We start from the raw sequence: 24,992 nt of genomic DNA, 5'->3' as shown, positions 1-24,992 counted from the left end.
AGATACAGGTAAGTGAGTCTGTATACGAAGTTGAGACCAGACACAGAATGGAAGAGGAGTGAGGTTTAAATAGAGGAGCTGATTGACGTGATGATTGGAGGCAGGTGTGGGTGAACAGTACCCAGGGGAGTGAGAGGGTTGAGTGAAAGTGGCAGGTGGGTCAGAAGGATCCGTGACAGTGATCTCATCTTCATCAAAGTCACATGTATAGACAAACACAATGTGCTTAAGCTAACAACACACAAACAGTTATAATCTTTTATGTCTTTATTGAACACATTTAGTTAAATGTTCACATTTCAGTGGAAAAAGTAAGTGAACCACAGGATTTACTTCAGTGTTTAGGGTCATTGTCCTGCTGCATCACCCAGCTTCTACTGAGCTTCAGCTGGCACACAACCACCCTGACATTATCTTGATAAACTTGGGAATTAATTTTCCCCTCGATGATGTCATGCAGTCCAGGCCCCGAAGCAGCAAAGCAGCCCCAAATCATGATGCTCCCTTCACCGTTGGGATGATGTTTTCATTTTGGTATGCGGTGCCATTTTTATGCCATATGTAGTGCTGCGTGTTCTTCCCAAACAATTAAACCTTAGTTTCATCAGTCCACAAAACATTTTCCCAGTAGCGTTGTGGAGTGTCATGGTGGTCTTTGGCAAACTTCAGGCACACAGCAATGTTTTTGTTGGAAACCAGAGGCTTCCTTCGTGGTGTCCTGCCATGAACACCATGCCTGTTTATTGTTTTCCGTATAGTAGACTCATGAACAGAGATGTTAACCAATTCCAATGATTCCTTCAAGTCTTCAGCTGTCACTCTAGGGTTCTTTTTTACCTCATTGAGCATTCTGCAGTGTGCCCTTTGAGTCATCTTGGCTGGACGGCCACTTCTAGGGAGAGTAGCTACAGTACTAAATCATCTCTGTTTATAGAAAATTTGTCTAACTGTGGACAGATGAATATCTAAGCTCTTCGAAATATCTTTGTAACCTTTCCAGCTTCATGCAAAGCAACAATTCTTGATTGTAGGTCTTCTGAGATCTCTTTTTTGCAAGGCATGGTTCACGTCAGCAGATGCTTCTTGTGAATAGCAAACTCAAAATTTTTGAGTGCTTTTTATTAGTCAGAGTAGATCTAACCCACACCTCCAATCTCGTATCATTAATTGGCTGCCAGGTTTGCCAACTCCTGACTCTAATTAGCTTTTGTTGATGTCATTTGCTTAGGGGTTCATTTTTTCCAACCTACACTGTGAATTTTTGAATGGTGTATCCAGTATGTACAAGAACAATACAATGATTTGTGTGTTATTAGTTAAAACAGATTGTGTTTGTTCATTATTGTAACTTAGATGAAGATCAAACCAGATTTTAAGACAAATTTATACATAAATGTAGTTAATTCCAAAGGGTTCACATACTTTTTCTTGCCACTGTACATCTGAGACCACATTGAAAATCGTTTTTTTTTTCTTTCATTTAAATCTGGTAATAAATCAAATTTGAAAATTAAATAAAAAAGAAAAAGAAATATTCAAGATTCTGCACGTGTTTATGTGTTTATCTTTTGCAAGTCAAAAATCAAATTTGCGACCTTGACCATGTAACTTCTACATTTTTAAACATGTGAGTTATTTTGTGGGGAATTATTATTAAAAGAGATTTAGCTGGAACTTTAAAAAAAAAAAAAAGTAAACATAAAAAAGATTTATGCATTTCAATTGTATAACATATTTTTATGGGATCAAATTCCCGTCAAAAGTATTGTGGTCATGGATCCAAAAATAATAAGCGTGAATCAAAATAATAAGCGTGACTCAAAAAATAATAAGCGTGACTCAAAAAATAATAAGCGCAGATAAAAAAATAATAAGCGGAAAAATAAATAAAAAGTGCAGATAAAATAATAAGCGCAGATCAAAATAATTAACGCAGATAAAAAATAACAAGCATGAATCAGAAATATATAAACACATTTAAAATATGCTGCAAAAAAAATAAAAAATAATTAAAGCAAAGTCATCAGAATTGCAAACAAAATCATGTTTTCCTTTAGTAAAATCATGTCATATTACTGTTTTTTGTGCTCTCTGACAATTTTGCTCATATTTTCATTTTTTTGTATGCTTATGCTGTATTTTTCTTTGTTTTTGTTTCCAAGTTCTGCGCTTGGTTTTCCAAAACTTGTGAGTAGAGTTTCATGTAAATCAGGGGGTGTTTTGCATCCCTATTGGTCCACTAGTTCTTGATCGACAGCTCCTCCTCTAGCCAATCATTGGAAGAGGGAAGGTGACGTCACTCCAATGCAACTCCAACAGCTGCTGCTCAATATTATATTATTTGTGGTTGATAGATACGGTGCTTGTGTCAGTTTTGAGTATTTTCTGCCAGCTCTAGGAAACAATGTGTTGTCCGAGTAGGTCATTATCATAGTCCGTTAACACATGTATCGAGTTTAGTTAGCAGAGTCTTTAGTTTAGGCATTATTTAAGACTTCCTTGTTTGTAGGTTATTGGCTGCATATCTAAAAAAACAAAAAAAAAACAAGGCTGGTTTGGTGTGGATGTTTGATGCATGTTTTTACTAGCTGTACCAATGTAATCGCGAGTTAAGAACCCAACTTGATCAGCTTTTCCATGTTGCTGAATGTGCCGTTATGTACTGATCCTACGTTGGCATTGTTGACATGGCTACATGTTTCTTTTTCCACGATACTGCAGCGAACTCAGAAACAAGTGACCAAGCGTCCCCACGTCAATAAATAATGCAATAAGGTTGGCTTAATGTTGGACGTTCTTTATTCACAAATAGTCGCAAATTTAGGGACCGTCTCTAAAGATACAGGCAACATTGGAGCATACATATCCAAAACATTTACACACATTTCCATAACATAGAATACACAACTTCAGTAACATTTGAAGCAAATTACTTACAGGCATACAACCAGCTCCAAAGTGCACATGTAGGTGTCAGCGTTAATGCACACCTTTTAGATTTTTGATATAATAAAAAAAAAAAAAAATCCAGTTATATGTTCTATATTCATCAGTATTGTAATAGGCCTTGGTGTTGGGATCTGGATTTTATTTCATGGAAAAGCGGATCAAGTTGGGTTCTGAACTTACAACTACATCGGGGTACAGCTAGTAAAAACATGCATCAAACATCCACACCAACACAGCCTTGTTTTTTTTAGATATGCAGCCAGTAACCTACAAACAAGGAAGTCTTAAATAATGCCTAAACTAAAGACTCTGCTAACTAAATTCATCTGACTCGATACATGTGTTAGCGGACTATGATAATGGCCTACTCGGACAACACATTGTTTCCTAGAGCTGGCAGAAAATACTCAAAACAGACACAAGCAGCGTATCTATGAACCACAAATAATATAATATTGAACAGCAGCTGTTGGAGTTGCATTGGAGTGACGTCACCTCTCCTCTTCCAATGATTGGCTAGAGGAGGAGCTGTCGATCAAGAACTAGTGGACCAACAGGGATGCAAAACGTCCCCTGATTTACACGAAACTCTACTCACAACTTTTGGAAAACCAAGCGCAGAACTTGGAAACAAAAGCAAAGAAAAATACAGCATAAGCGCACAAAAAAATGAAAATATGAGCAAAATTGTAAGACAGCACAAAAAACAGTAATATGACCAAGGAAAACATGATTTTGTTTGCAATTCTGATGACTTTGTTTAAATTTTTCTGTTGTTGTTTTTTGCAGCATATTTTAAATATGTTTATATTTTTGATTCATGCTTGTTTTTTGGTTTTTTTTATCTGTGCTAAATATTTTTATCTGTGCATTTTATTTATTTTTGCGCTTATTATTTTTTTATCTGCACTTATGATTTTCTGATTCACACTTATTATTTTAATTCATGCTTATTATTTTGGGATCCGTGACCGCAATACTTTTGACGGGATTTTGATCCCATAAATTTCCATCCAATTGAATTGAGAGATCTGTAGCAACATTAAATGAATGAAACTTTAATATATTTGACTTTATTCATTTAATTTAGTTAAAGATTACTCTACACATTTCTTACACATTTAAAACATAAAAGAATCTTATTAAATGTAAATATATTCCATAAAATGAAAAATAAATAGGTATAATTCTGCACTGTACCATGTAAATGGGGGCAAGTGGAATATTAGGAAATTCTGAATTTCATGTACATTTTTCAATTTAACATTTCACTCAAATTGTTATACTGACAATAATAATAAAAATTGTATTAAATAAAAAATTTAAAATTCAACAACAGCATTTTTTAACCCCACTCTAGAGCTGTCCATTTACTTATCCACCCATTTAACAATTTAAACATTAAAAAGAATTCAATCAAATACACACACACACACACACACACACAAATGAAAAAAGAATTGAACGTTTATTTAGAGAAGTTTAACTAGAGCAAAGCATTAAAATTCCCTGTTTGTCCCTCAGGATCTTGGTGCCCTGAAGATCCCTGAGCAGTTCCGGTTGGCGATCTGGAGGGGCTTGCAGGACATGAAACAGGGCCACGATTACGGCCAGCAGCTCATTCGCTCCAGCAGTAACATGGCCACCATGGCCATCGGCCACGGAGGAGAGCTGCAGCGACAGCGCGTCATGGAGGCAGTGCACTTCCGAGTACGTCACACCATTACCATCCCAAACCGCGGAGGGTCTACGGGAGGAGAGGAGTGGTCTGACTTTGGTTTTGATATGCCAGACTGCAGGATACACAAGCACTCCATTAAGGAAGAATTTGCAGAAAGTGACCTTCACTGAAAAGAAAAGCTAATTCCCTGTGATGTCTTCAGTTTTTCATGCATTTCTATATCGTCCGTATGGATTTCTATTGGCTTTTAAAACACTTTGTGTGTGTGTGTGTGTGTGTGTGTGTGTGTGTGTGTGTGTGTGTGTGTGTGTGTGTCTGTGTGTGTCTGTGTGTGTGTGTGTGTGATCCTCATAGAAGCACTTCCATATTTGGGGACAACCTTATTTGAAAAGTAAAAGTAGGCTAAATGAATCCTGCAAAACAACTTCCACATAATCCTTTTGGAATTAGTAGTGCTTCATTGTGCTGCTAATCACTAAGGGTTTAAATCATTTTGATAATCATATGTGGCCTTATGTTAATATGTTAATTAATTAGCAATAAATGATATTTCTAGGATTTAGGGACATCATATTGTAGTTATAAATGGTTAAGACCAGTGAATGATTAAAGAACATTTCCTTATTTATTTTTGGCTTGGTGTAAATAATAAAAGTCTTGCTTTCTTTATAATTATAATTTTTTAATGTGGCACAATTCATTTGTAATTCTTTACTGTTTTTTAATTGGTGCTTTACATTGGAACATTTTTTTTTATTTTATTTTTTTATCTTTTTTGAATTCTTGTATTAACAGTTATGTTGTTGAGAGACACTGAGACAAATCAAAAGGGTAGTTTTAAATGCCTTTACAATCAGACATTTAAAGTTCCCCCATTTTGTGGTATTAACCCTGCAGGACAAGGTTTTGTTTATCATGCTCTACCATTATAATGTCTTTTTTGTCTTGTTTTGATTTTTATGATATATAAATTTTGTCTCATTTTACAAAAGCCAAGGTATTAATATGTTTTTACAAAGACATAAGAACATTATCTTACTTACATTCTTTCAGGGCCAATGCTTTACTATAACATCGCTTCCCTACCACTACTCAGAAAACAAAACAACAAAGGAACACAAATAGCTGACTCACCCAATTATTATGAGATGAATCCAACAAAACTCATTTTCCTGAGTGTTTTGTTTAGGTGAGAAACAATGGTAATTTTTACAATATCATAAATTCTCTTTATAAAGCTGAATTTAAGGTCATCCTCAGTGTTGAACATTAATAATATGGTGGATTGTGTAATCAAAGGTACATTTGCTATATTTAACAAGCAAATGCATTTGTAAATAACTAGTGTTAACCTTCCAATACCTAGTTGTTCATGAGATAACAACACGACACTTTTCTAATTGGATGCGTTTAAAAGGGTCCCGGGTGTATATGTAATGTTTTTTACACTTGGCAGTTATGATTAAATATCAGCATATACTGTATATCAAAGCACTTTATGGCTTTAGGATATTGTAAACAATGTTATATTCACAGTCAGTCAGTATTATGTCATGAAATGTCATTTTGACAACTACAGATTTTAGAAATGTTTTAAGAGTTAATATCTTGTGTTTTCTTTAAAGAGCTGTAATACTGTTTCTTTTTTTTATCACCATGTTTGAATTATGTAAACTGATTTCTTTTTAAAATAAATACTAAATGTGCAAAAAAAAAATAATAATAATAAAAAAGAGTAATGTTTATGAACATGTTTGTCCATTGTTTGGTCTCTGCCTGCTTTCAGTCATTACATGAAATATGTGTTGTCAGTATGAAGTTTTCTATGAAATGATATTGGAGCAAACTTAATAAATGTCTGAATTAATTTCATTATTAATATTTATTATTTATAATAATAATAATTATTATTATTATTTTCATTATAATTAAAAATAAATTATTATTATTATTATTATTATTATTAAAACCCATGAACATTAACAGTTATTGAACTCAGATGGTTAAATGAAGGGAAAGACTATTTGGGGGGCACATTGTCTTTCTTTTAACGAATACATGACTGAATTAATTTCATTATTAATATTATTTATTATAATATTACTATTATAATACCTTGTATTATTACTATTATGATTAAAATCCACGTAAAGCTATAAACGTTAACAGTTCTTGAACTCAAATGGTTAAAATGAGGGGAAAGACACATTTTCTTTCTTTTGATTCATAAATGTTTGAAATAATTTAATTATTAATATTTATGATTTATAATAATAAGTAGTAGTAGTAGTATTTTTATTTATTAAAATTATATTACACTTGTTATATAATAATGATTATACTTATTTATTTAATATACTTTTTTCTTTTAATATACATTGTGATCTTTGTTCTACTGTTGACAGTGAAGATTAATAAGACTGATCATAAGAAATATACTGGAACGCAAAGCTTTCCTTTTGCTATGCAGACGCAGGGACATTGCTGAAAAAGTAATTCAAGTTCTGTTTATGGATCTGAGTTATTCGCCATAGGTTTATCACAAATCAAATGTAATAAAGACGCATTGGTGAACATAGCAATTATTTTTCGATTTAGACATGGGAGCGGTTGGATGTTGTCTGCGCTCGATTGATCAGGTCTGTCTATGGTTACAGCCAGTACTGACTGACGTGTTCACACAGAGCAGCAGCGGGAGCGCGGAGAGGCAGCAGAGAGTGACACAGCGGCTCAACCGGGTGAGAGAAACACATTTCCCGTCACCTCACATCTCATTTTGCTATCTCTGAACTACTCGCCTCGAGTATGAATGCTTGTACTTCTTTCTTTTTTACCCCTTTAGTGCCATGACGATTATAAACGTACACTTTATGTATTAGGTAGTGCTAAAGTTTACCCCTTGCTCAAACGCCAGCGTTCGGACTTCCCCGGAAGTGAGTTGTCCACTTTTTATGCGTGTGTAGTGGTCTTTGTAGTTCGGTTATATTGACTCGCGGGTGCACTTACATGCGCACATTCACTTGTAAAAACTACAACCCGTGTATTTCCGCCAGTCCCGAAAAGTGTTCTGTTGGATGGGAAGTGTAGTTCAATGACTAGTCGTCCGTCTTTGGTGACAATTAAAAAGACCAAGATATGAAACTACATTAACCAGAGTGCATTGCACCTTAAAGGAATCTCTTGGCTACGGCTAAGAAACCGAAGCTAACTAACAAATTTAGCTGGTAAGATCTGACTATTTGCCTACTATTTGTGCTGTTAGTTACATGATTAGTACATTTATGAAAACAAATGTTGAGGACTTAAGCGGCAGGGGTTTGTTGATGTGGTTCCTCGATGAGAATATCTTGAGTTAGATTAATCTACCGGAACTGAAGCATTGAAGCTATTACAGGATCCACACTTAGATCACTGCAGTTAATTGGTATATAATTAAATGTTTGTGTATCTACAGCGGGTGAAGCATTAGATTATTCTCTCACGCGACGACTGTGATTGAAATATTAGGGAATGATGTGGCTGAGGAGCTACTTTGAGTCAAACCGGACCTTCATTCATTTTAAATGCAGTTTTGTAAGCAGATGATATTCAGGTAGGCTGTTTGATCTGGTGACCTCTTGTTCATTGACGCTGTTCTTTTTTGGACTTTGCCTCAGATTATGTCCGTAGACTATCACACGGAGGCTTCCTCTTGTTATACGAGCAAGAAATCAGTTCCTGGAAATCGTATATTCATTGATCCTCAACATTTAGTCAACAAACGTTATAAACGTCCAGTAACCGTTTAAATTAAAGGCATTACCTTTAAGACTATGTACTAAAATGTAATTGCACATAAAATGAATGAACACTTAACAAGGACAATTTTTGTATTGCCACTCTGTCACTGATGACCCCGCCTGTGAAATGTCATTTGCTGTCTATAAACATCCGATCTGCTGACTGAAGAAACCCAAGGCACCAAGGTTCCACTTGGTATTTTTACCATAATTTGGAAAAGATGATTATGGTAAAGATTATTACACTATATCCAATCAGATCCAATAAATAAGTTTGTGCAATAGGATCCCATTTGACCTTATTTGTATGTCTTCCCATTAGAATCCTTTAAGGTTGTTTCCAAATTATGATAGAAATTCCAATAGGAACACATTTTTCACTCCTCATAACATTGCCTCCATCCCACTTTTAATGAATGATGCTTAGAATGTGCATGCGCAGTAAGTGGCGGCAGAAAAACGGCAAACTGTTGTTTTAGATTTCGCAGATTAGATAGCCAGTGCTAGCTAGCTCCTCTAAATATTGCTAAAAGGTAATATGGAAATTAGCATTCAGGTTCAAAGTTAGCTAGGTTTTGGTACACTTGCTAGTAACACAGCAAGTTATAATCATCGATTAAATGCAAGTTCGACGCGAAGTAGTCATAAATATAGAAATATTCGTAGTTATACTATTTTTATAATGATATGAGTTAATAACATACTTGTAATATTCACTGCGAACATTACGTTGGAAATGATCTCCTCAGTCCAGTCAGCTCTGCTGACAATCCGACAAAAATGAAGCCCGCTGTTTTTGTCATTGCGATTTTAACAGCCAACAGCATAACACGACGTTTAATCTAGCTTAACCGGATAATTTAAAGGGTACAGCTAACTTTTTGTGGACTGTTGGGTTAGCTAATTACAGGTTTGGTTTACTGTCCGCGCTGGTCTTTTAGCCACCAGTTTTAACTTTGACGTAGGCTGTGACATTGCTAATGTATTGGTCTAGGGCTGGGCGATAAAACAATATCGATATTTATCGGAAAAATAATAATTTTCGATATCGATGATAAACTTTTGATTAATTTTCGATATTTAGCCTCTGTTCTACATCAAGACGATCGGATCAGGTACTTGTCGTTAAAAACGCGAGTACATCGGCAAAGTTATACACACAACTAACTAACTGAATCGCAGTCATGATTTCAGCATGTTAGGGAGTATAAGCAGGCTAGCGGCTACATAGCCATGCTGTCATGGAAACTGTTATGCTCGTTAGCCGGTAGCTAGCTATCCGGTTAATATTACAGTTGAAGTCAGAAGTTTACATACACTTAGTTTGAAGTAATTAAAACTCATTTTTTAACCACTCCACAGATTTAATTTTAGCAAACTATAGTTTTGGTAAGTCGTTTAAGACGTCTACTTTGTGCATGACACGATTAATTTTTCTAACAATTGTTTACTGACAGATTGTTTCAAATTTAATTGACTATATCACAATGCCAGTGGGTCAGAAGTATACATACATTAAGTTAACTGTGTCTTTAAGCAGCTTGGAAAATTCCAGAAAATGATGTCAAGCCTTTAGACAATTAGCTTCTGATAGGAGGTGTACTGAATTGGAGGCGTACCTGTGGATGTATTTTAAGGCCTACCTTCAAACTCAGTGCCTCTTTGCTTGACATGATGGGAAAATCAAAAGAAATCAAACAAGACCTCCGAAAAAAATTTTTTTCGACCTCCACAAGTGGTTCATCCTTGGGAGCAATTTCCAAATGCCTGAAGGTACCACGTTCATCTGTACAAACAATAGTATGCAAGTATAAACACCATGGGACCATGCAGCCATCATTCCGCTCAGGAAGGAGATGCATTCTGTCTCCTAGAGATTAATGTAGTTTGATGCGAAAAGTGCAAATAAATCCTAGAACAACAGCAAAGGACCTTTGTAAGTAAAGTATCTATATCCACAGTAAAACGAGTCCTATATCGACATAACCTGAAAGGCTGCTCAGCAAGGAAGAAGCCACTGCTCCAGAACTGCCAAAAAAAAAAAATCCAGAATACAGTTTGCGAGTGCACATGGGCACAATGATCTTACTTTTTGGAGAAATGTCCTCTGGTCTAATGAAACAAAAATTGAACTGTTTGGCCATAATGACCATTGTTATGTTTGGAGGAAAAAAGGGTGAGGCTTGCAAACTGAAGAATACCATCCCAACCGTGAAGCATGGGGGTGGCAGCATCATGTTGTGGGGGTGCATTGCTGCAGGAGGAACTGGTGCACTTCACAAAATAGATGGCATCACGAGGAAAATTATGTGGATATATTGAAGCAACATCTCAAGACATCAGCCAGGAAGTTAAAGCTCGGTTGCAAATGGGTCTTCCAAATGGACAATGACCCCAATCATACCTCCGAAGTTGTGGCAAAATGGCTTAAGGACAACAAAGTCAAGGTATTGGAGTGGCCATCACAAAGCCCTGACCTCAATCCAATAGAAAATGTGTGGGAAAAAGCGTGTGCAAGTAAGGAGGCCTACAAACCTGACTCAGTTACACCAGTTCTGTCTGGAGGAATGGGATAAAATTCCAGCGACTTATTGTGAGAAGCTTGTGGAAGGCTACCCAAAACGTTTGACACAAGTTAAACAATTTAAAGGCAATAGCCTAGTTTCCATCCACTTTTCACGCTATTTTGTTATCGACAAAGTGAAAATGCGTAAAAAAAATGGTTGGGAAATTTGCTGTCTTCTGCCTGTTTCCATTCAAATGGCCTTTTATCGATAAAAAATGGTGTGCACGATGATGTCATGTCTAAAAAAACACTTTGTCACATAAGTTTTTGGTTTATTGCAAAAGACATCTCCCCTTAAGCCATTTCCATACAGAAATGTGTGTATATCGCTAATTGTGTACCTTTCGCCTCCCAGATGTCCCTAATTCTTTTTTCCTCCTAAGTTTTGGTAAAATGGGGAGAGTATTGAGACTATTCACTGAAATTAGCCAGCTTACTGTCATTTTAATTTCACAAATAAACGCAATCAGAAGATGAGGAATTGCAATCAAAAGGGAACAGTTGCCCTTCTGATAGGACTGTAATATTGGTCCTGATGTTGCGCCTATTGCAGGTTGCCACCGGTTCTGATGCAAAAGTGGATCGATATGGCCCTGTTCAAGCTGGCAACCTGCACCAAGTAGTGGGGGAAACTTTCGGTCTTAGAATAAGGATCATCCATCGATGTGTATATGCTGTGTGCACAACTATTAAAGAAAAACTGATGCAGTGTAATATCAGGGTTTACATGATAAATTCCTGATATTCAATAGGCTATTTTGAACAATCATCAAATCTAATGCATTACCATCACAACTGCATTATGTCCCGCATATTTGTCCAGTGACTTTTAACGACTACTGAACTTGATTGTCATCTAAAATTAATTTTAGCGTCATAATGGAATTTGCATTTTCTGAAGAAGCTCAGCAAATGCGATCCGAGGTAAAGAGGGTTAGATTTAAAATATTTTTAAAATATTTTTGTTCAAAAGCTAGTTTTCTGAAAGTGAACTCAGCATTGGACAAATAGTTCTGATAGTTTATAGTCTTGAAAAAAAGTGCAGAACATTCTGAGAATGTCATTCAGCCGACTTTTTTCGTCTACAGAACAGGGTAAGGCTAATTTAAGTTTGTGTAAAGGAAAGGCATATATAGGTCTAAAAATATAATTTTTTAGTTTGGTAATTATTTTATTTAATGCTTTATTCATTTGGTAATTTATTTAGCCTAATTTAATACAGGGAATTGTGCCTGTATTTTTTCAAAAGAAATGGGCTGTTAGTGTTCCAAAAATGCACACTGAAGCTTTTCAAAATCAAATCAAATCAAATCCCTTTATTGTCACTCAACCATATACACAAGTGCAACAGTGGGTGAAAGTCTTGGATGCAGTTCCAAGCAACATAGTAGTATGACAGTTACAATAAACATCTGATTTACACAACACAATTTACACATCTTTTCTCCTAGTATTGTGTATTTATTATTTATCTTTGTGCACAGAAATGTTTTTTTTTTTTTTTTTGTATTGTGGGCTAATTCCATGACTGCTGTCTTATTTTGAATGGTGTGGAAAATCAACGTTAATAAATAAAAGGAAGACTACCGCAATTAATCACAAACAATGGCCATTCATTTGTTCTCCGTGCACTTGTCGATGTGTATGTTACGAGATATTTGTGTTGGCACTCCTGGAAGTGTCATGACGCAGATGTGTTTGCAGCATCGGATCTGTGCAGGTATGCCATTAAGACCAATCCATAATTACGTACAATAAATTGGCTTGCAAGGATGTATACCTTGTCGTCATGATTAACACAGGCTAACGATTGGGGTAAATTCTGTCATGTGACACTACATTTTTGCGTTAATGGCAATTTTCTCGACAAAAAGTGTTTCCAAACCAGTTTTTCACAACATTTGAAGTATCGACATTTTTATGTGCGTTTATGTGCTAGAGTTAAACGGAAAAATATTATGTCGACAGTTGTGAAATTTTGGCGATAATTTGCATTTCCATCAGCTTTATTTTGATGCGCTAAAACTTTTTTCGCAAAAAATCTTTAGATGGAAACGTAGTTAATGAGACCAAACTTCTGAACCACTGGGAATGTGATGAAAGAAAGAAAAGCTGAAATAAATAATTCTCTCTCTTATTCTGACATTTCACATTCTTAAAATAAAGTAGTGATCCTAACTGACCTAGGATGGGAAATGTTTTCTACGATTAAATGTCAAGAATTGTGAAAAATGAAAAAGTTTAAATGAATTTGGTTAAGGTGTATGTAAACTTCTGACTTCAACTGTATATCGTTGTGTACCGAACAAGACAGCGAAAACAAGGCAATACAGCTATCGACTGAACATAATAGCAAATCTGACATCAACACTCTTGTTGGTTATTATGGTTATTTATATATATATATATGTATGTACTATTTAGTTAGATGTTTTTTATGATCCATAGCGCTGTCACAGGGCTGTGTCTAGAAGGTAACCTCCCCGGCAGTCTCGCGAGAGTCTCATTCGTTGTTACTAAGGTTAGATTTAGGGTTACATTTAGTGTTAGGGGTAGGTGTAGGTTTTCTGTAGGACTCTAAATTAACACAAAAAACACGACCCTGTCACAGGCAAGAAAGTGTTTCTTCTTGTGATGTTTATCGGCAGTTGGCAGTCCCGCTTATGGTGCATTACCACCACCTACTGAGCTGGAGTGTGGAGCATCACAAAGTCTTTCATTTGAGTCAAACATCAGCTGAAGATGATGAGATTGGCAAAATTACCTCAAAAAGAGGTCTCACACAGGATTAAATCCTAAACTGAGTATACTTTTAAGGCAGCTTACCCTCTGGGGTTTACTTGTAAACAAACAAGTTATTTTTACATTCATATATCATATTTTTGGCCATATTGCCCAGCCCTATATTGGTCTTTACATGTTTTTGGTTTCTTCATATAGCACACTAAAAAGCTTTCCTTTCACAGTGCCACTAAGCTCATTATGTTTTTCCAAATTCACAGACAGAATGTCAGAAGGAGATAGTGCTGGTGAATCCATCCATGGAAAACCATCAGCGATCGGAAGCTTCTTTAAACGGCTTGGGCAGGTGAGGCTCTTAATTTATCCCATCTGACTATCAATTGCAAGTGTCATTTATGTGGAAGTGTGATTTATTTTAATTTTTTTCTAATTTATACAAACTACTGTTTCAAATGCAGGTTTATCAGTCATGGTTGGACAAGTCAACACCGTTTTCAGCCGTGCGATGGGCGGTCACTCTTCTCTTAACGGCCATATATATGATCAGAGTATATATACTACAGGTAACAACACCCATTGTTTCCTACCATACTTTAAAATTACATTACATTGTCTTGTTCTAGCTTCTGCAAAATGCATCCCATGACTGTTTTATTTATTATGTTTCAGATAGTCCTGTTCTGGTTGTGTAATTGTGTTTTTTGATCAGACTTGTTTGCATTGTGTTTTCCAGCCCTGAAGAAGTCATGGAAATGAATAGAATCTGAAAAGTCATGGACAATTCAATTGTCAATATTCATTTTTGTGTATATGTGCAGCTCTTAAATATTTATAAAAATTGTTTTTATGTGGAGTTAAACGTGCTTTGAAGCCATAGTGATGTCCAATTTAAGAGCGAATCTGAATATATATTTTTTTCAATGAAGCAGTCAAAGCTTATTAGTCTGAATAATTCATTAGCGAATCAGTTTGAATTTCAATTATTTTCACAAATCATTATCCAGGAATCAAAAAGAACTGTAAAGGCCGTGGAAAAGGAAATTCTTTCAGTCAATAGTGTATGAACCCTGAAATGTTCAGATGTAGCATTTAAAGTTAAGTTACCAAGTAACAATAAACTGATGCATTTTTGATTATGAAACATCAATGAAATGCAAAGAATCATTTGTTGTGTATTTGTGTTTTTTAGGGATGGTACATAATCACATATGCTCTTGGGATCTACCACCTTAATCTCTTCATTGCTTTCCTCTCACCAAAAGTGGATCCCTCGTTGCTTGATGATCCAGGTAGGAGCAACATGGCTTAATTTAGGGAACATTTAGAAACTTAAAAGAATTAAAGGAAAGTTCCACACTGTTTTGAAAGTATAGCCAAAAGACTTAAACGTTACACATGTTAACATGAGACTAGTTTGATCAAATCGCTCGCTAACCTTGTCTGTACAAAGTTACATCCAATTTTGCAACTCCTGTCATGACTATGTAAAGCCGGTTAACATGATAACTTTCACATGATTCATTCAAGAACAAATGGAAAACTTGTATTATATACCAAGCAGCAAATATGCAGATATCTAGTTTAAACAGATGTAATTCACGAACCTCACAAAAATCCAGCGTTTTCTTCCCATCAAGCGCTCATCTAATATCTTCCTCTTAAGCATGCATTCTGTTAGCCAGAATCAAAACTTCAGGATCAGGATCAAAAGTTCCTCTGATTCACAAATCATGACGGTCAGCCCGTGACAATCCAAGCCATTTATACTGTGAGGAGATTGCTGCTTGCGTTGGATCCACACGAGCGCGAGTGCAACTTCAAAGTGAAATCGCTTCACGTGCGCAATGAGTAAATGTCTTATTCACTATGCACTGTATGTACAATTGGTTTGATTCTGTATTTTTTGAGAAAATGCGTTTGCTAATGTGGACATGCCATCCATGGTTACTGGACTACTGTGTGTACTGTTATTTCCTTCTTCATAATAAATTAACAGTTACTTCATGTGCAAATAAATTACTAAAATTTGATGACTAAAGAAGAATAGAAGAAACTTCTGTCTACCATTTAAAATACAATATAATTTTTTTCGATTATTTTTTTTTTTTACAAAGTTAAAGTTTTGTGTGAAATTGAGTAAATATAGTGCTAAATAGGAGTTTATTCTTTTTTTTTTCTTTTTTTTCTTTTTTTTTTTTGTTGCAATTTTATGTTTGTTATTTACTATATTAAATTGTGTGATATATCGGCATTGTATCGACCTATCAGCCACCCTGCTCTCTGGATATCGGCCATTAAAAAATCCCATATCATATAGTTATGCACCAACTATTATTTTTTTCTGGATATTTTGGGAATTTTTGTTAAACAATACACTGCATCTGGGATTTTATTCATTTAGGACTCTTTGTCTGTGCCCGTCGTAGTAAGGAAAGAATAAGGTATTTTTAGACATTCTATAAATCATAAAAAAAAATATATATATATCGTCCGATTCATCGGTTATCGGCCTTTCAGTTATCGGTATCTGCAAAATCCACTATCGGTCGACCTCTAGTTCATAGAGCTTAATTCGTATTGAACCCAGAACATTCTTTATTTAAACCTGTTCCTTATCAACTTGATTGTTAATATGCATATCCATTGTCACTGATAACAGCATCAGTGTTTGTGTAAAATGTGTTTTAAATGTAATTGCTATTTTCCTTCACTAGATGAGGGTCCAGCACTACCAACAAAACAGAATGAAGAGTTCCGGCCCTTCATCAGGAGGTTGCCAGAATTTAAATTCTGGTGAGTTGTTGTATGGTCACAAAGATCAACTATTGTACACTGATGTATTCATAAAAGTAAAAAAAAATAAAGAAATAACATAACAGTTTAGCACTTTGATTATGGCTATTTTGTGAGGGTTTAGGTCTGCACAGTTAACTGAAATAAAATCAAAATCACGATATTGACTAGTGCAATTATTAAACTGCAGATGGTGCGATTTAGATTGTGATTTAAGTAGGTAAATTAATAATCTGCGTGAACGGTGTTCTTCACATGAAATGAGCAGCACTCTTTTCTCATTAATACTGAAGAGCATGCACAGGGCTCATGATATGTTGTCAAACTTGTAGTGTTCACTCGAGTTTGTCGAACATTTCGCACTGTACAATGAGAGGAGTACGCAAAGTGGGCTGGGTTCACTTTGTGCAATTTCAAACATTCCAGTGGACAGAGGTTTTGCTTTTTGACAAATTTATAATGAGAAGTGTATTTCTACACACAGAAATTTTATTTTTGGCTTAAGATCTTCCTTCTTTTACCAAAAATAGAGGCTCAAGGGTTTAACATCCAGCAATAACATGTGAAAGTGAAGAAATAAAGACCAAAACATACTATTGTAATGTTAAATAAAAAAAAAATCTATATAATAGTAATCATAATAATTATTATTATTAAAATAATATTGAATGCTTATATTAAAAATGAAAAACATTGGTAGCTCAGCGAGTATTGATGCAGACTACCACCCCTGGTGTCACGAGTTCGAGTCCAGGGTGTGCTGAGTGACTCCAGCCAGGTCTCCTAAGCAACCAAATTGGCCTGGTTGCTAGGGAGGGTAGAGTCACATGGGGTAACCTCCTCGTGGTCGCTATAATGTGGTTCTCACTCTTCGTGGGGCGCATGGTGAGTTGTGCGTGGATGTCGCGGAGAATAGCGTGAAGCCTCCACACGTGCCATGTCTCCACGGTAACATGCTCAACAAGCCATGTGATAAGATGCATGGATTGACGGTCTCAGACGCGGAGGCAACTGAGATTTGTCCTCCGCCATCCGGATTGAGGTGAGTCACTATGCCACCACGAGGACTTAGAGTGCATTGGGAATTGGGCATTCCAAATTGGGGAGAAAATTGTTTTTGTTTTTTAAATGAATAATATTATTATATTGAACCCAGCTCACTGGAATATTATATTAATAGTCATAGTGAATTGTTTGCAAACTCTCTTAAAATAATAATTATTAATGGTGAATTATGAGCAGACTCTTTACGTGTTCCAGTTTCTGTTTCCTTAATGTCTGGGTTAGATAAATGTGTTTAAATCCCATTCAATTGCGTTTTTATGTTTCAGGCACTCAGCGACGAAAGGCATCATCATCGCTATGATTTGCACATTCTTCGAAGCCTTTAACGTGCCAGTTTTCTGGCCCATCCTCGTAATGTATTTCATTATGCTCTTCTGCATCACCATGAAACGGCAGATCAAGGTTTGACATTTAAAACTTTTTCTTTAGAGATATTTCTGATATATTCCAAGACTCAACAATATACACTATATATATATATATATATATATATATATATATATAACACACACACACACACACACAGGTATATATATATATTGCATATATATTTATTAGAGATGTCTTGATACCATTTTTTTGAGTACCAGTACTTTCTTTTAGACTTTTTAGTTTTTTGTTTGTTTGTTTGTTTGTTTTTGTTTTTGTTTTATTTTTTCAAAAATACCAAATCAACAGTTTATTTACATTTTTCATCAATAAGGTGTCTACATAAATTCATTAACTTAAATCAAACACAAATATAACAATTAATTTTCAACATAATGTATTATTTTTATCAGATGAAGTGATTTTATACAGAACCTCACAGCATAATCCAAAATACAACATTGGAGTTATTTTGTCAAATAAAGTACTGCATAACAGAGCATCACAGATGTGAGATATTACTTAGATATAATACAATTACTATTGATTTATTAGTAGAAGTAGTAGTGTTTTCCATTTAAATTGAGCTGTATTTTGGCGAAAGCTTTTATTTTGGAGTGAAGCCCTTTCCGTTTCTGTGTGTTTTTGATGGTAGACTCTCACTTCCGGAAAAGCAGGTTGCTACGTGACACAATGTGATTGTTAAACCGCAAAGGCTGCTATTTAATGAAATAAATATGTAGTCTGTATGCGCCTCGTACTGTAAAATGAATAAGCACTCTGCTCGCTGTCATCTGCTACAAACAGAGCGTGTGATGTTCATGATTGTGTTTTCCGTGTATGAGCCAATGAGCTCTAAAAGGTATGAGCAGCTGGTGTCAGCACAACACCGGCTCCACGTGTTCACTTTAAAGCACATGAAAACTATAGATTTATCTCATTAAATTACAGCCTTTGCGGTTTAATAGTCACAGTAGGCCATAACAGGATTAAAATTTTTGCGCTGAATTTTTATGGAATGACATTTCGTATGTGGAGTATGAGTGCGGTATCGGACCTGATTCTGATACCAGTATCGGTATCTGGACATCCTTATATATATACAATATACAGTTGTGCTCAAAAGTTTGCATACCCTGGCAGAAATTGTGAAATTTTGGCATTGATTTTGAAAATATGACTGATCATGCAAAAAAACTTTTATTTAAGGATAGTTATCATATGAATCCATTTATTATCACATAGTTGTTTGGCTCCTTTTTAAATCATAATGATAACAGAAATCACCCAAATGGCCCTGATCAAAAGTTTACATACCCTTGAATGTTTGGCCTTGTTACAGACACACAAGGTGACACACACAGGTTTAAATGGCAAATAAAGGTTAATTTCCCACACCTGTGGCTTTTTAAATTGCAATTAGTGCCTGTGTATAAATAGTCCATGAGTTTGTTAGCTCTCATGTGGATGCACTGAGCAGGCTAGATACTGAGCCATGGGGAGCAGAAAAGAACTGTCAAAAGACCTGCGTAACAAGGTAATGGAACTTTATAAAGATGGAAAAGGATATAAAAAGATATCCAAAACCTTGTAAATGCCAGTCAGTACTGTTCAATCACTTATTAAGAAGTGGAAAATTCAGGGATCTCTTGATACCAAGCCAAGGTCAGGTAGACCAAGAAAGATTTCAGCCACAACTGCCAGAAGAATTGTTCGGGATACAAAGAATAACCCACAGGTAACCTCAGGAGAAATACAGGCTGCTCTGGAAAAAGCCGGTGTGGTTGTTTCAAGGAGCACAATACGACGATACTTGAACAAAAATGAGCTGCATGGTCGAGTTGCCAGAAAGAAGCCTTTACTGCGCCAATGCCACAAAACAGCCCGGTTACAATATGCCCGACAACACCTTGACACGCCTCACAGCTTCTGGCACACTGTAATCTGGAGTGACGAGACCAAAATAGAGCTTTATGGTCACAACCGTAAGCGCTATGTTTGGAGAGGGGTCAACAAGGCCCATAGTGAAAAGAATACCATCCCCACTGTTAAGCATGGTGGTGGCTCACTGATGTTTTGGGGGTGTGTGAGCTCTAAAGGCACGGGGAATCTTGTGAAAATTGATGGCAAGATGAATGCAGCATGTTATCAGAAAATACTGGCAGACAATTTGCATTATTCTGCATGAATGCTGCGCATGGGACGCTCTTGGACTTTCCAGCACTACAATGACCCTAAGCACAAGGCCAAGTTAACCCTCCAGTGGTTACAGCAGAAAAAGGTGAAGGTTCTGGAGTGGCCATCACAGTCTTCTGACCTTAATATCATCAAGCCACTCTGGGGAGATCTCAAACGTGCAGTTCATGCAAGACGACCAAAGACTTTGCATGACCTGGAGGCATTTTGCCAAGACGAATGGGCAGCTATACCACCTGCAAGAATTTGGGGCCTCATAGACAACTATTACAAAAGACTGCACGCTGTCATTGATGCTAAAGGAGGCAATACACTGTATTAAGGACTAAGGGTATGCAGACTTTTGAACAGGGGTCATTTCATTTTTTTCTTTGTTGCCATGTTTTGTTTTATGATTGTGCCATTCTGTTATAACCTACAGTTGAATATGAATCCCATAAGAAATAAAAGAAATGTGTTTTGCCTGCTCACTCGTGTGTGTGTGTGTGTGTGTATGTGTATGTATATATATATATATATATATATATATATATATATATATAATATTATTGTTATCATTATTATTTATTTATTTTGTTACATTTTATTTTTAACAGCATATATTTTCTTTCCAAAAAAGACAACAAAATTTATTATTTTTTTATTTATTTTTTATTTGCAATAATATCTGGAAATTAAACGGCTCTAAAGTAACTCCATGCCTGTTATAATTGTACACAATTTAGCTGGAAATTGTGGCATATGATAATTTCTTTATAATTTTCCATCATACTGTGGACAGCGGGCCATTCTTATTGAGTTCTGCATGTATAATTGATGTAATTTATATTATAATCCAAAAATAGAGATACAGTGATGTATTGCAGTTTTTTTTTTTTTTTAAGAATATATAGATTTGCTCAGGCTGGAGGGCAACAGAAATTTGACATTGTTTGTGTTTCCTCTGCAGCACATGATCAAGTATAGATACCTGCCCTTCACACATGGGAAGAGGACTTACAGAGGCAAGGAAGACTCAGGGAAAACCTTTGCTAGTTAAAATTCCCCTTCCTGAAATTAAAGTTATTGATGAAGAATGGTGCGTAAAGGGGGTGGAGGTTTTTTCTTTTTTTCTCGTATTCTTTCTCGGGTGAGAAAAAAAAAATCTTTTGATCTCCATCAAAAGTGTTACCCGCTCATGTAAGAGGATTAATGCTGCCTTTAGTAAGTGTTTGGGGTTTGGGCCTTTTGAGGAATGCTGTTGAGAGTCTGTGCACATGTGGGCAATTCAGAAACAATTAAAATATGTGGCCAATTAATTATTTAGAGAATTTTTTTTCTTTTGCTCAGTAGTCCCCATTTGTCCCCAAACCCAAGGGATTTTATGATCTTTAGCTTCTCTAAAACAAATTTTAAAGTGTAAATGAAAATTCTATACTTGATTAGAAGCAAGCTGTTTAGGATTGAAAATATTTAATCATCATTTGACCACCATGCTCATTCATCTGTAAAATATTTGGTGAGCTTATATATATATATATTTTATAAAAGTACCAGACATTAGATTCAGTATTCAGACGCACTAATGTAAGACACTAGAGATCATAGACACCTGGTGGAGTTCCATCTTGCCACATGTTCATATGAATTTGCCTTTTATGAGCAATTGTAATTCTCTAAATGTGCTGTAGCATTGTTAGTATTTAATTTTTGTACATAGTTGTCCACCTTAATCACATCCGTTCATGCTGTTTGTAAGTTATGCTTCAATAGGGAAACTTTTCTAAACCCCCTCACCTTGTACATCAGTTTTTTTAAAAGCCAGCATGCTGCATTCCATTAAAATGGTATGATACAACAATATTGGCTGTATGTTCTTATTGTTTAAGCATCCCCAATAAACACTTTCTCTCTTTTTTCTTTTTCAGAGGAAACATAAAGTTGATTGCTTTAACTATTACAAATGGATGGCGAGGGTTGAAGAGTTATTTTCGTTTTTTATTTTATTTTTTTGTGCTGGGCCCTAACAACTAGTGTAGATTTTTAAATGGAGAGAACTTCAATAAGCACTGGAGATGAGGAGTAAAAACTATTTCATATAAAAGTGCAACAGTTTTTTTTTTTTTCTTTTTTTTTGGAGGGGATATATAGGGTATATATATATATATATATATATATATATATATATATATATATATATATATATATATATATATATATATATATATATATATACAGGTATATATGTATAATTTTTTAATGGTTAGCATGTTTTGATTTTTTTTTTAAGCTATTTTTACTGTGTTAAATGAATCTTATTAAACAAGTAATTGAATCATTTGAATTGAGTAAATAAATTGCATGTTTTAGGTTTTCTTGTGCTGCTGTTTAAGAGAGAAAAAATGATTTTATTAACTAAGTGTACATTTTTCAGTCAATGCTATTAAAAGGCTGTGTCCCTTCACTGCTCATGGCTCTTTTATTTTATAGGTTTTCATCAGCTTTACTACATTAATTGCATAATAGATTTGTCATTGTTATGACTATCAGAACATCGCTTTAATCATAGTTCTCTGGACCAATTAACTGCTGACTTAGCCTAAGGTTTTTAAATCTTACTGACAGATAGCTTGCAGAGTTGACACACAGATGTTACCATTAAAGCCTGTGTGTAGATTTTGAGGATGTGTAGTGAATTCCCTCATGTATTCTCATACTACATGTATATTAGGCATATTGCACTTTGTCATGTACTGTTGCATTTATCATTCATTGTTACTATTATACAGCAAAACTTATAAATAATTGAATCGTTGATTAAGTAATTTTTATTTTATTTTTTGTTATTGATAAGGAGAATAACTGCGATCATGTAAAAATATGGTTGAGGCAGAATTTCAGAGCTTTATGCTAGGGGTGCACCGATCGATCGGTGATTAGATCAGCTGATCTTCATCTTAATTCAGTGATCATGACTAGTTTCAGGGCTGATCTTGCACAAAGTAACAAATACACTGCTACACTAATTGACCCTTCGCTAAGCCCCACCCTAAAAGCATTCCTGACCAATCCTATTTAGCAACTATTGCTGCACGCAATTTCTATGACAAGCACTTGCATTTGTCCATAAAAGTCTACAGGAGTAATGTGTGTTTGAGTAGATTTTAGCAGAATTTTATAGAAATTATACACAAAAATAAATGGAACAAATGTTGTTGCTGGGTCACTTGTAATAGTGGCACGAGGTAACCAGCAAACACAGAACGTTCCCTTAACGTTAGCATATGGTTCCCGTTAGGATATTTTTTTGGGAACCAAATAATAACGTTCTCTGTAGGTTCTGTTTTTTTTTTTTGTTTTTTTTTTTAACCAAAAACTAACCTTCCCAGAACGTTGCAGGGAGTTTATTTTTTTATTTTTTTTTTTGTGACAACCTAAAGAGAACCTATACAGAACGTTCTCTAGTGGTTATTTTTAGGTTTTATTTTTATAACCATAAACTAACCTTCCCAGATCGTTGCAGGGATTTTTATTTATTTATTTATTTTAAATTTTTTTTTTAATTGTTTTTTTTTTTTTGCGACAACCTAAAGAGAACCTATACAGAACGTTCTCTAGTGGTTATTTTTAGGTTTTATTTTTATAACCATAAACTAACCTTCCCAGATCATTGCAGGGATTTTTATTTATTTATTTATTTATTTATTTTAATTTTTTTTTTATTTATTTTTTTTTTTTTTGCGACAACCTAAAGATAACCTATACAGAACGTTCTCTAGTAGTTATTTTTAGGTTTTATTTTTATAACCATAAACTAACCTTCCCAGAACGTTGCAGGGAGTTTTTTTTTTTTTTGTTTGTTTGTTTTTTTTTTTTTGTGACAACCTAAAGAGAACCTATACAGAACGTTCTCTAGTGGTTATTTTTAGGTTTTATTTTATAACCATTAGGGAGTTTTTGATACAGGAATTCAGCATGAACAGTACAATGTGTGAGATTTGAAGTCAAAATGCATTAATGATTGATGCACATTAAAAATCAAATCATTCACAGCTGAAAATCAACCAGTTTATATGAGTTTGATGTGCACAATTTGTGTTCAATTTAATTCACCCTAACTGTGATCGATTAGTTTCACAAGCCTTAGAAAATGATACATTGCCATTATCAGGCAGTAGAGGACGCTCATGCGCAATGTTTTTAGTGTTTCCTTACTATTTTCCTGGAAAGCCCCCAACACTGCATTGTATATGTCTGCCATATATTAAACACCCATTTCAGGTCTTGAAGCAATTTACTAGTCAACTGAATCAGGTCTGTTAGATTAGGGAATGTGTAGTGCTGGAAACACTTTCACTTTCAAACAGCATTCACAAGTGTGTTTAAGCACATTATCAATATCACACACAGATCTCATCTGACAACTGTTTGTATTGTAATTCAGTTGGAAAAATATGCATAATTGTTGCAGCCACTGTGTTTATAAAATAATTTAAATAATGTTGTCCCGCTGTACCAAAATCATACCAAACAGTGACCAAAAAAGTGGTATGTATCGAACCCTAAATTTTGTGTACCTAGTAAACAAGTACTATGGTTGTGATAAATGCACACAGGACACATGGGCAAAGGACTTACCTAGAAGTTTATAACCTCACTTTATGCACCACTGAAAGTCAATATTTTGAGCGAAATGGAAAGACACAAGGGGCCAGTTTCTTCTCTCCATTTTTGAGGCTTCCAGTGGACAAAGCAATTTCCAGTTTAATACATGAATCAGACCTGCCTAGGTGTTTAAAAAAACACAACATTAGTATCACTCGGGGTGGTACATCTACCAGCAGACAAAATGGCAGCAGAGACTATGCTTTGG

General features: G+C 35.1%; 2 protein-coding genes across 6 annotated transcripts in view; both read left to right on the top strand.

Annotated features, from left to right (window-relative positions):
* tp73 (tumor protein p73) overlaps positions 1–6,332 on the top strand; it is a 60,136-nt gene extending 53,804 nt beyond the window's left edge. The window contains exon 12 of one of the 2 annotated variants that reach the window (XM_051652464.1): positions 4,474–6,332. In XM_051652464.1, the coding sequence (XP_051508424.1) occupies positions 4,474–4,800 (327 nt within the window). In that variant the 3' untranslated portion in view covers positions 4,801–6,332. The remainder of the gene's footprint in view (positions 1–4,473) is intronic. The other variant, XM_051652465.1, reaches the window with a different exon arrangement.
* Positions 6,333–7,303: 971 nt separating this feature from the next.
* rer1 (retention in endoplasmic reticulum sorting receptor 1) lies at positions 7,304–22,582 on the top strand. Of its 4 annotated transcripts, none has more exons than XM_051652470.1 (8): positions 7,304–7,368; positions 13,978–14,063; positions 14,176–14,280; positions 14,907–15,006; positions 16,432–16,510; positions 17,842–17,977; positions 21,090–21,144; positions 22,048–22,294. In XM_051652470.1, exons 2-8 carry the CDS (start codon positions 13,983–13,985, stop codon positions 22,056–22,058), a joined length of 567 nt encoding a protein of 188 aa, XP_051508430.1. In that variant the 5' UTR covers positions 7,304–7,368; positions 13,978–13,982; the 3' UTR covers positions 22,059–22,294. The 4 variants fall into 4 exon arrangements, with proteins under 4 accessions (XP_051508430.1, XP_051508428.1, XP_051508427.1 ...); XM_051652468.1 differs by having other exon boundaries at positions 21,090–21,218; XM_051652467.1 differs by having other exon boundaries at positions 21,090–22,294.
* Positions 22,583–24,992: the final 2,410 nt, after the last annotated feature.

This window comes from Myxocyprinus asiaticus, chromosome 24 (genome assembly GCF_019703515.2).
Source record: "Myxocyprinus asiaticus isolate MX2 ecotype Aquarium Trade chromosome 24, UBuf_Myxa_2, whole genome shotgun sequence".
NCBI classification, from domain to species: domain Eukaryota; kingdom Metazoa; phylum Chordata; class Actinopteri; order Cypriniformes; family Catostomidae; genus Myxocyprinus; species Myxocyprinus asiaticus.
Note: the sequence above shows the minus strand (reverse complement) of the source record. Positions and strands in the feature narration are given on the sequence as shown.

Bases quoted from the DNA above. Each gene is read 5' to 3' on its own strand.
- rer1 (XM_051652469.1), top strand. From the start codon at position 13,983: ATGTCAGAAGGAGATAGTGCTGGTGAATCCATCCATGGAAAACCATCA. The intron at 16,511-17,841 runs GTGAGTTGTTGT...TTTATGTTTCAG, and splicing joins TTGCCAGAATTTAAATTCTG to GCACTCAGCGACGAAAGGCA. The intron at 17,978-21,089 runs GTTTGACATTTA...TTTCCTCTGCAG, and splicing joins CCATGAAACGGCAGATCAAG to CACATGATCAAGTATAGATA.